General features: G+C 38.9%; 1 protein-coding gene across 1 annotated transcript in view; it reads left to right on the top strand.

Moving 5' to 3' along the window:
• Positions 1–12,041, top strand: part of MLIP (muscular LMNA interacting protein) — a 249,078-nt gene that overhangs the window by 97,511 nt on the left and 139,526 nt on the right. The window contains exon 2 of the mRNA XM_077752881.1: positions 9,373–9,528. Coding sequence (XP_077609007.1) covers positions 9,373–9,528 — 156 coding nt within the window. The remainder of the gene's footprint in view (positions 1–9,372; positions 9,529–12,041) is intronic.

The raw sequence follows: 12,041 nt of genomic DNA, 5'->3' as shown, positions 1-12,041 counted from the left end.
TCCTTTTTCCTTTTTTTTTTTTTTTTTTTTTTTTTTTTTTTTTTTGCTTTGTATTTCTGTCATTTGTATATCTGTTCTATATTCTTAATTGGACTGTAAGCTCTGTGAGGGCAGGCAAGCATTATATTTTCTTTTGAGTACCCATAAATATACATAGTATAGAGGAATACATGAATTTGTTTAGTGACATAGTAACACTTCTATTCAGAAATTTAGCTAACTTTCTAGGTCAAAAAATGCTGTGCTATTTGGAAGAATTTTTGGCAGTGTGCTGGTAGAATCACTTTTGGCAATTATCTTACTTGCAGTGTTTCCAAAAACTCAGGCTTTTTTGTTTGCTTTGTTTTTTGTAGAACTTTTTTTAAATGTTTATTTATTTTTGAGAGAGAGAGCCCACAATCAAATGGCGGAGGGGCAGAGAAAGAGGGAGACAGAGGATCCAAAGCAGGCTCCGAGCTCTCAGCGCAGAGCCTAATGCATGGCTCAAACCATGAGACCGTGTGCCCTTTCGACTTTTGATAGGGTTGAAAATTAAGAGGCATAATCCCGGTCTCAAAAATAAAATCTTCATTACTTTCCACAGCCTTTGGTCTATAACCAGCACTGGGGCCACACCACCTTTCATTGGCAAAGCACAAATATAGATAGTACAGATTTGGAGAAAAATCAACACATAAAAAAGAACTACTGAAAGCTGAATTTCATGTGTGAAGTTCGTCTCCAGTCAGGACACTCACTGTCTTCCAGGAACCTTGGAATGGAATTTTGTTTCAACAAATATTTGATTCCAAGCTTTATTCTGGAGCTAATTTGATTAATAACAAAACTTCAGTCACTCCAGACATTCCTGCTGCTTGCATTTATATCCTAAAGACCGATCACATTATTGATTTTTTGAAATGATCACCGTGTGTTGTGTCGTTCTTTATTTAGACACTAGGTTTGCATGGATTTGTGCCTCTAAGTGTTCTCAGTGAGTGTGACCACCTGGTCGCTGAGATTGGCAGATGCTCGGGCCCTTCAATCAGCTTCTCGTCGCGGCACAATCTGGCTTCTTTTCTTCTTTTCACCGAATATGTAATTGGAATACATGCGTGGCAAGAAAAGAGGGCAAACACATATAGGTGGCATTTTTTTTTTTTTTAATTTATACTGGCTCCGTTTCAGCAGTCACTATGACCTCTCATGAAGTGCCAAATCTAAAAATTGTCTAAACATAAATCTACTCTTGAGAGCTGAAATTGTCTAAACATAAATCTACTCTTGGGAGCTGACAGAATTCTTCAATTCAGGGAGGATTCCACTTTACCTCTTTTTAGAATTCTTCTCTTTTTTTCCCCCTGTGTGAGTGTGTGTTGTTTTAGTGAGAGGCTCCCTTCCCACACCTCAGTCATCGGTTTGCTCACTCCCTTGTGTGATGAATCGATGCTTCCAGAACAGGGGCTTCCGAGGGACTGCGGGAACAATTACTTCCAAATGAACTCGTGCGTCTTAGCAGGGAGCATTCAGACCACACCCCAGGTAAAAGGAAGTCTTTCCTTAATGTTTTCAGGAACTTTTAAAGGCTGTGCACTTTGGTGTTTGCTGCAAGAGGGCTTGAGGGAGCGCTGCCTGGGTATGGATAAATTTGACTGTGTGTCACAATGAAATGTTATCTCCAGTTCGTGGAAGGGGCGAGCAGATAAAAGCGAACTGCTCACTGGCCAACCAAAGAAATGCTCAGGACTGCTGCCCTCAGCACAGTGTTGAAGCTGACACCCTGCAATGCCTCTGCTTAACGGGAGGCTGGTGGACATCTGTGAGTGTGGGTGTTGACATGGGAAGGAAGAGAACTTTTAGGGGAATTGTAGGCAGGAAGGCATTGCAGCCTGAAACTGAGCAACGGAGCACTTAACCTGCATGGCGTGGGAAAACACGATGTCCTAAGTTACTATTCGCCTGTCCGGCGATGAGGGGACAATCTCCGAGGTTTCGAGTGCTTGAAACCACATTTAGAGCGAGAGTTTAATCCTTTCGGGTCTAATTCTATTATTGAAGTAGTTTCCCAAGAACAAGAACTAAGATGCGTTTTTAAATGGCATTGGAAACTGAAAGTGTTAACTGGCATTTAACAAGTGCAGCGGTATTAATGTGCATCTGTTTCTGCTTTGTGTGGAAAATGATTTTTCATCACCATAGCGATTCATTTCTGGGCTCCCCTGGAACTTCGCCACCTTATGCAGAAAACAGAAAATTTTTTTTCCTTCTTTTCTAAACAGGGGATTCAGCAGTCTATCAACTACCACGTGGCTCTACATCTAAATGTTACATAGCATAATTTCACATCCTTTTCCAACTTAAATTCTGTACCAAAAAAAAAAAATCTGTACATCCTTGGTTAGATAAGAGGATGCTAGGTGAGAGTGATGAAAAGAGCCCCATGCTAACCCTGTGCTCCCAGCTTAAAAGTAGATACCAAACCATTGCCCTTTTTGTGGTTGTGCTTCTGAAGATATGTATGCAGACAGGAATTTATCCCTGCTCTTTTTCTCCAACGGTAACCTAGGAAGAAGAATATGTCTTTAGTCCTATTAGATTTTCCTTTTGATGTTATTGAATGGCATCGTGTATTGGTTCAACTAAAATAAAATTTTAAAAAGTTGTTCTCCTATACCAGGAAAGACATTTTATGTAAGATATGGATGTGTCTGTAGGAAAATATGACAATAAAGTAGAAAGAAATAATTTTACTTTGCTGTTGCTTTCATTGTCAACATGTAGTTATGCTTAGAAATTCTTTTGAGGACATTGTATTAAAAGCACACCTTATGGACTGAAACATTAGTGTTCACTCATACTTTGCTTCCATTTTATTCACTAAAATTATAGCTATTACCCTTTAAAAAGCCCATAATTTATGGGGTATCAGTAGTGGAGATCTGTTTGTGTTTTGGAGATTTAAGTGGCATTGCATTGTACAAATTGTATAAGGCTGTAGAAGTGAATTTTCTTCATTGCGCGTGTTTTAGAGGCAAAGCCACTTACTGTTAGTAATGGTTGTATGTATTTCATACTCATGGGGCATTTAATACTGAAGCCTTTCATACATTGGTATTTCAGTTTCACAGGGATAGAACATAAGACAGACTTACAGTCATCATGCGGGGAGATGATGGGCCTATAGAACCTGGAAATAAGATCACAGTTTCACCTCTTTTTTTGACTCCTAATGCACTGTATTTTCTACCCATATGAAATTCTGCGATGAATTATATGAACTACCTCTAGTGATTTTGTTGCTAAAACCGCTCTCTATCATGATATTGATGGGATTAGTCATGTAAAGAAGACTTCCTAGAAAATAGTCTATCTAGTAAATGTGTCATATTGTTATTGCTGATAAGATTAATAGGCTTCCCAAATCTCACAAGGGATCTAATGTTCCTTACAAAGGAGAGCATTGATTTATTATTTTCTGATAATTAGTTGCAACTTGGCAATTTTGGCATGACTGCAGTGAGGGAATAATGACGACTATCTTTAAAGGCATAAAAGAAGGTTAAAAAATGAGAGTTGGTTCAGAAAGGTTTGTCTGTGTGTTTTATATTCCCTAAGGAATATGCATTGTTTCTAGAAGGCATAGCTGTTTTAGTATTTTTAGTTACCAGAAAGCTTTACCCTATAATAAACTGGCCTACAGTTAGTTTGTTAGACCTGTAACTTGGGTGAAGTCAGGAAGTAAGGATATCCACTTCTCTTTCTTTGATTACATACTCATAAAGAAAATACCTATTAATAATCGAGGATATCAGACAGCCTGTTCCAGGTACCTCCTGACCCCAGGCTGATTGAGTGCCACCATGCTATCTGACTCTCTCTCCAGTCCAGTCTTGCTGTCAGCCATGGTGGCTTTCATTTTCACCGGAATGGTCTTGTTAACCTTCTTGTCTCACAGTTCTTTGAGCTTCACAATCTCAGCGCCTTTTCTATTTTTAGTTCTCAGATACTCAGTCTCAAGGCCAAAGTCTTAGACCACATAATCATCTAGAATTACCGTATCTTTACATCTTAAACTCTCATATACCATACTCTAACCCCAAGCCATTATCCCCAACACTCACCATGCTATCAAACCTGGTCTCCGAGCATCAGAGACCACTGGTTCCCTAAATCTGAGAGTCCCTCTTCTATTCCTGTCCAAACGCCCGTCTGTGGTGGTCATTTGATCTACTCTCACAAGAGCCCTCAGTTTCCTCACACTCACAATATCCTTCTGTGAAAACTAACTCTAAACACCAGCTCTGTGAGTGCTACCATAGACTTTCTCTGTTCCTGTGGGAGGTAGTTTGAAACATCCCTGGAGAGGATATCAAATGTCCAAGCAAATTGCTTCACTCCTACAGGCCCTTGACATAGTCTCTCAATCCTTCTGTTTATAGTCAAGTACCTCTCCTATTGCTGTCAGTGATGTTCCAGTCTTTTCTGGACTGGATCACTGAGTGTTCCCACTCTGGAGGGTTCAACCTTGGACCTCTTTTTTTCCTCTTTATGCTTACTACCTTGGTGATCGTCTTTGGTCTTGTGGTTTCAAATACCATGTACAAGTTAACAACCCTAATAGTTTTATCTTTAGCACAGACTTTCCTCTAAGCTTGACTCCCATACCCACAATTCCACTTGGATCTGTATTTGGCATATTACATTTGATCTTTATTCTCAGACTAGCTTCACCTGTTGTTTTTCCCATTTCAGTGGATAAAAATCTCATTTCTTGCAGTTATTCAGGTCAAAAATTTTGCACTGACTTTGATTCTTATTTATCTTTTATATCCCACATCCAATTTTAAAGCAAATTCTAAGTTTTTCTTTGAAATCTAGCCAGAATCGGGGTGCCTGGGTTGCTCAGTCGATTGAATGTCCAACTTCGGCTTAGGTCATGATCTGACAGTTCCTGAGTTTGAGCCCTTCATGGACTTGCTGCTGATAGCATGCAGCCCACTTCAAATCTTCTGTCCCTCTCTCTCTGTGCCTGCTCTACTCACCCTCTCTCAAAAATAAATAAGACATTAAACAATAAAAAATAAACTAAAATATAGTCAGAATCTTAACAATTTCTTATTGTGATTACTGCTGCAACCCAAGTTTAACCAACCATTTCCTCTCCCATGGGTTATTGCAATAGCTTTATAGCAAGTCTTCATAGCTTATGCCTATTGAAAGTACCATATATTTTACATACTTATTTTGTTTACTTCTTCCTCCACTAGAATGTAAATTCTGTTAGTGTAAAGATTTTTGCTTACCATTACATCCTCAGCACCTAGAGTGATGCCTTAGCATTTAGCAGGCATTTAATAAGACCTTGTTGAAAAACTGAAAATAAGTAGAAGGCAAAATATTTGGGGCACCTGGGTGGCTTAGTCGGTTGAGCGTCTGACTTTCGCTTAGGTCATGATCTCGCGGTTCGTGGGTTCGAGCCCCGTGTCAGGCTCTGTGCTGACAGCCAGCTCAGAGCCTGGAGCCTGTTTCAGAGTCTGTAACTCCCTCTCTCTCTGACCCTCCCCTGCTCACTCTGTCTCTCTCTCTCTCTCCTAGAAATAAATAAAACATTAAAAAAAAAAAAGAAGGCAAAATATTCAAGTGAGAGTTGATTTTAGTAGGAGCATAGTGACAGGACTGAAGGCCATATGAAAGAGCAAAGATGTGGGTGAGTGAGTAGATGTGGTGCCAGAGATCCTGGAAATTCTTGTCTGATTGCTCTAGTTATCTCAGTGAAATTAGAAACAAAGTCATCAGCTCAGAGTAAGACCATGGAAGAAGATACTGAGGGTGTGAAGAAAGAGGGGAGGATGTAAGTTTTCTAGGCAAGTGGGAGAGTGAATGGACTATAGAACTATAATGTTTATAGAGAAGCACCAAAGGGCCTGCTTGAGCCTCAGAGTCATACATTTGAAGTGAAACCAGTAAGCACAGTTGCTTGATTTCCTCCAATCACATACCTTTGTGGTACAGGAGTAGAGTAGATAGCAGGTTAGATTTAGTGAGGACTGTGATTTGCCCAAATGGAAGGGATGATGTGAGAGAGGGCAGGGTACTTGAGGAGTATACATGGGGCGAACTGTGGTAAAAGTCTTTACTGAAACAGGTTAAAATTAAAAAAAAAAAACATATGGGAAAACATAATCTTGGAGGGATCGTAGATTTTCCTTCTGGTGGGGTCTGAGAAGTGTTGGAGTTGGAGTATGAGCAGGAGGTGTGGAAAGAAAAGAAGTTGTGGTCAGAGAATGGAAAATGTGACATTACAGAGGGGTGATGGCTATTGATTAAGTCTAGGGATTTGAGGGTCAAGAAGGGGCAAGAATGAGCACAGGCCAGGTCAACACAATATGAGGAAAATTGGGTATTATGCAAAGCATAGTGTAAAAGGAGTGGAATTGAGCCAGGAACTAAATCTTCACAGAAAGAAGAGCGTAATTTGGGTGTGGGCAAATGAAAGTGAAGATGAAATGTCATGAGTGGTATAGACTGCTGACGTGAGATTCAAATCTGGAAGTGTCTACGTAGGAGGAAAGAAGAATGGTCTGGAAGTAGCATAGGGGAGTGAGGAGGACACTGTTGTACTTCCAGGTCCAGTGTGAGGGAAAACAGCTACCATTAAGCAAGTTAGGAACAGAGCCCTTCAGAGGAAGCAGTGGTTTGATTAGAGTGAGGGTAGAGAAGATCTTAAGAACATGGAGGATTGTATGATGGCTGACTGAATTCCAGAATGTGTATGGTAGAAATGCTTTATGAATTAGGATGGGGCACAGATGGAAAAAAGAACAAGATGGAAATAGCACACAGGGATTGCAGGATGACTCCAGACCTGGGTTTCTCAGAGGGGCTGGCATGGCTTGGGTTAAAGGGAATGCCCTGATGAAGCCTAAGGGGTCCAAGGCACACAAAGTGGGAGAGGAAAGTGAGCATCCTGCCAGGGCGTATCATATTTCTTGTGACAGAGGCATAGAGGTGGCAGAGGGGCAGTGTTACTCTGACTAGATGGGGTTGATTTTTAGCATCAATGTTGATCATGCCACCTTTTCTGCTTCCCTCACTCCACCACATTCATGAGCTTTTGTATCTTTGTTCATTTTCTGTGGACACAAAGGAGGCCGTGTTCCTTCTCCTGTTCCCTTAACTTATATTGCCTGATTACTCCAGGACCTTGTTTTGCTTTCCTTCTCTCCTGGTTCTTTTCCCAAGTCTATGTTCAGGTCTATCCTATTCTATGCCAAGAGAGGCACCTCTTTGACTCTCTTCTCTCACTAACTCCTCTCAACTTTCCTCCTTACTCCTCATCCAGATTTCTAGGGAGAGAAATTTACAGCAGAGTCTTCTCTTTTTCCCTTTCATTTAGTCCTCGATTCATTGCTCTTGGCCTTCTGTGCTTGTCAGTAGCCACATGTATTTTAAAACCAGAGTTACCAGGGGCACCTGGGTGGCTCAGTCGGTTGAGCTTCTGACTTCAGCTCAGGTCATGATCTTGCAGTTGCTGGGTTCACATCCCCATTTGGACTCCCTGTTGTCAGCACAGAGCCCACTTCAGAATCTCTGTCCTTCTCCTGCTTGCACTTCCTCAAATAAATAAAACATTAAACAAAAACCCAGAGTTATATATCTAAACTTCTAATGTGACTACTTCATCTCTCAATCTACGGTGCTGTAATTGTTCTCTGTTGTCAATCAGACAGAATCCAAGTTTGATCTGTACCTCACTGCTGCTGCCCTTCCATGCTTTCACTCATCTGGTTTTCTTAGCCTGGTATATCCTTATCTTCCTCTCCCCTGGGACTTACATTTCAGGTGTTACCTCTTACAGAGTTTCCTAGATTGGGTAGGCAGGTACTGCTCATCATTTTTCCCTTAGTATTCTGTGCATCCATTTTTTTCCTTCTTGTGTGTGGTCTACTGACTATTTCCTATTCATTATGGCATCCCTAGCTCCTTGAGTGCCTGCCACACAATGGATAGTAAACACAATCATTCTGTTGCAGCCACTCTGGATAACAGTATAGAGCTTCCTCAAAAAAACTAAAAATAAAACTACCCTACAATCCAGCAATTGCACTATTAGATATTTACCCAAAGGATACGAAAATATAGATCTGAAGGGATGCATGCACCCCAATGTTATAGCAGCACTATCAACAATAGCTAAATTATGGAGAGAGTCTAAATGTCCATTTGCTGGTGAATGGATAAAGAAAATATGACACACACACACACAATGGAGTATTAACTCAGCCATCTAAAAGAATGAAATCTTACCATTTGCAATGACATGGATGGAGCTAGAATGTATTATGCTAAGCAAAATAAGTCAATCAGAGAAAGATATATACCATATAATTTCACTCACATGTGGATATTAAGAAACATCTGAGGGTTGATGGAAGGGAGGTGGTAGGGAGATGGGGTAGACGGGTGATGGGTACTAAGGAGGGCACTTGTCATGACCACTGGGTGTGGTCTATAAATGATGAATCACTGAAATCTACTTCTAAAACCAATATACTACCATCTGTTAACTAAAATTTAAATCAAGTTAAAAATAAACAATCATTCCTGGGGCGCCTAGGTGGCTTAGTCGGTTGAGCGTCCGACTTTCGCTTAGGTCATGATCTCGCGGTTAGTGGGTTCGAGCCCCGCGTCGGGCTCTGTGCTGACTGCCAGCTCGGAGCCTGGAGCCTGTTTCAGTCTGTGACTCCCTCTCTCTCTGACCCTCCCCTGCTCACGCTGTCTCTCTCTCTCTCTCTCTCTCCTAGAAATAAATAAAAATAAAAATAAAAAAAAATTAAAAAAAACAATCATTCTTGAATGAATAAAGCATGAATGAAAGAGAAGGTATATCCTCAGGGATATACTTTGGTGTTCTAATCACCAAAAAAGCATTCTTTAAATTTTAAATCCATTTTTTAGTATTCTCATTAATGATGGGTGTTAGAAGTTTCTTGCATGGTTGATGATTATGAGTCAAACCGAACCTGCTAATCCAGGGTTAAATGGATAAAAGTCAATTTTGAAACAGACTAGATTCTGTGTTTGTGATGACCCTACTGAAGTAGAAGTGCCCTATAATATTCTAAGAGACCAACTAGCCAATCTACTGCCATTCCCTACAACAGGATCTTTCTGGGATTGTATTGCTTTCTCTAATAAATGGAATAATTAAAAAATGGAATCTTATCCACTGTGACTATTTTTATAGCTGTTTTCTTTGGCAACCATACACATGGCCACAGGATAATGGGCAATTTATCAAAATAACTGAGATAAATATTATGGCATTTAGCCAAAAAAGTCAAGAAAAACCCTTGACAGGACTGAAGGTCTAATTTATTACATGTCTCATAGGTCTCTTCTGGTGATTCTGAAGCCAAACCTCTGATCTTCACGTTTGTCCCCACTGTCAGAAGACTACCAACCCACTCTAAGTTGGCTGACACCTCTAAATTCCTTGTTAGAATTCCTGAGGAACCAAGTGATAAGAATCCAGAAACTGTAAATAGGGTAGGATTACTTTTATTCTTTTTTTTATATTAAGCAACTTTATAGTAAACATTAAATTGTCTATAATAATGACTTGGAAATTTGTGTGAATGTTTATTTCCTTTGCATAAAAAGAGATGTCTGTGAAATCTAAGGTTGACTAAAAATATAGCTGTGTAATAGAAACCCAAATGTTATCATGCCCCCACTTCTCTCTAATGCACTATTCTCAACTCTTGAGTTGACATCCTATTCTTTGCTAGTCACATGACACATTCTGCTTCCTGGCACTTTCCCTTCTCCCAAATAATAAAAACTAAATTTCTTGAGAAGTTTGAATTTATCTTGATAGAAAATACAAAATAAAACTGTGAGGCATTATTCTTTTACATGTAACAATTTAGCAAAATTTAAAAAGTGTCATATCCAGTGCTAGGGGAGTTGTGAAGGTATTGGCATGCTCATGCTTTGCAGCTAGCTTTATGAATTTGGTGGAAAACCCTTATGCACAGTTATAAAATTGTCATAACATTTCAATAACTAACTCTTACAAATGTATTCTTGGCTTGCCTGGGTGGCTTAGTTGGTTGAGTGTCTGGCTCTTGGTTTTAGCTCAGGTCATGATCTCATGGTTCATGAGCTTCAGCCCTGCCTTGGGCTCTGTGCTGACAGTGCAGAGCCTGCTTGAGATTCTCTCTCTCCCTTTCTCTGTCTACCCATCCCCGGCTTGTTCTCTCTCTCTTAAAAAGTAAATAAATAAAGAAACATAAAAAAATGTATTCTAAGGAAATAGTACAAAAGGAGAAAAGTTTTATTTAGGAAAACAATTAGGGAAAAATAGTCTAATAGTTAACAATCAGAAAAAAATTAAAAATATAATACTTTACTTTCACAAAGTTATAGTGATTATGTAATTGCATGGAAAGTGTTAACTTTATAATACTAAGCAACAAAAGAGGTTATGAAATTGTATTTATATGCTGATTATGTTTATCAAAAATGAGACAAAAATTGGAAATAAAATTAAAACAAACGAAAGCCCTGAAAATGACTTGTGTTAGCATGATGACAGTTTGGCTAAAAATACCCTTTCTCTTTATAATATATTTTAGGGGTGCCTGGGTGGCTCCGACGGTTAAGTGTCCAACTCTTGACCTCACCTCAGGTCTTGATCTCAGGGTCTTAATTTCAAGTCCTGCATTGGGCTCCATAATGGGTGGGGAGCCTACTTAAAAAAATGTATTTTAATACTGTTTTATTATGAATAAACTGTGATTAGGGGATTTTGTGGTATTCTTGAGCCACTAAAAAGGGGCAAAGTAGTCTCATTCATCTTGTCCATATGAAAACATCTTATCTAGAAGGGTATAATATATCTGTTATCCTGAGATTTTTCAGTGCTACTGCCTTATTTCAAAGACTATTGGGGCCAAATTATTTCAGGGATATCCTACACACTCTAACAGTATGAGAGAGAGAGAGAGAGAAAGAAAGAGAGATGGGATATCTATATCTATATCTTCATCTATATCTGGGATCCTTTGTTATAGGTGCTATGAGCACATGAGACTGTGGACATATGAATTAATCTTGGATACAAACTTCTAGAGCTTCCTGGGACATTGATATTTATTTGCTGATTGCACTGATATGCATACAACTATATCTTTAAAATATTTAAGATTGTTCCTCCTATGTTTTAAATAGTTCAGTATTATAATAGGACAGGGTAAATAACCCCTGATCATTCATATATTCAACCACTGTTTACTGAATGCATTATGTGCTTGGTGCTGTGGATTCTGAATTAATAAAGTCAACTCCTAAAACTTATTATTGGAAAGGCATACAGTAAACAAAGTGAAAAGCATACAATGAAATATCAGATACTGATAAAGCTGTAAAAAACTACATCAGACTAAAGGAATAGAGAATGATGAACTATGGAGGAAGGGAGTTATTTTAGCTCATTAATAATGTTTTCAAAGACTAGTTCAATTTTTGCCATCTTTTTCATTATTGTTACTTTTAATAATAATCAGCAATCTGTCTCTGAATCCTTTTATTCTTTTACTTTCTTAAAAAGTTTATTTATTGTGATAAAGAGAGAGCAAGCAAGCAGGGGAGGAGCAGAGAGAGAGGGAGAGAGAATCTCAAGCAGGCTTCACGCTGTCAGCATGGAGCCCAACTTGGGGCTCAGTCCCACGGACCGTGAGATCATGACCAGAGTCCACATCAAGNCCAAAAAAAAAAAAAAAAAAAAAAAAAAAAAAAAAAAAAAAAAAAAAAAAGAGTCAGATGCTTAACTGAATAAGCCACCCAGGTGCTCCTGAATCCTTTTATTTTTAATTTAAACTTCTTTCTAATTTGGGTTTTTGTTATTGTGTGGTATTATAGTTTAACATGCAAAATGACCATTGTCAGAGAAATCCTAATCAGAAGCAATTTATGTTTATCTTGATTAAATCATCATCAGCTGAAAAATGTACAGGGGGTATATAAAATCACCTTTATAGTTATATATAATCAGTAGT

This window comes from Crocuta crocuta, unplaced genomic scaffold (assembly GCF_008692635.1).
Source record: "Crocuta crocuta isolate KB4526 unplaced genomic scaffold, BGI_CrCroc_1.0 scaffold525, whole genome shotgun sequence".
In the NCBI taxonomy this organism is placed as follows: domain Eukaryota; kingdom Metazoa; phylum Chordata; class Mammalia; order Carnivora; family Hyaenidae; genus Crocuta; species Crocuta crocuta.
Note: the sequence above shows the minus strand (reverse complement) of the source record. Positions and strands in the feature narration are given on the sequence as shown.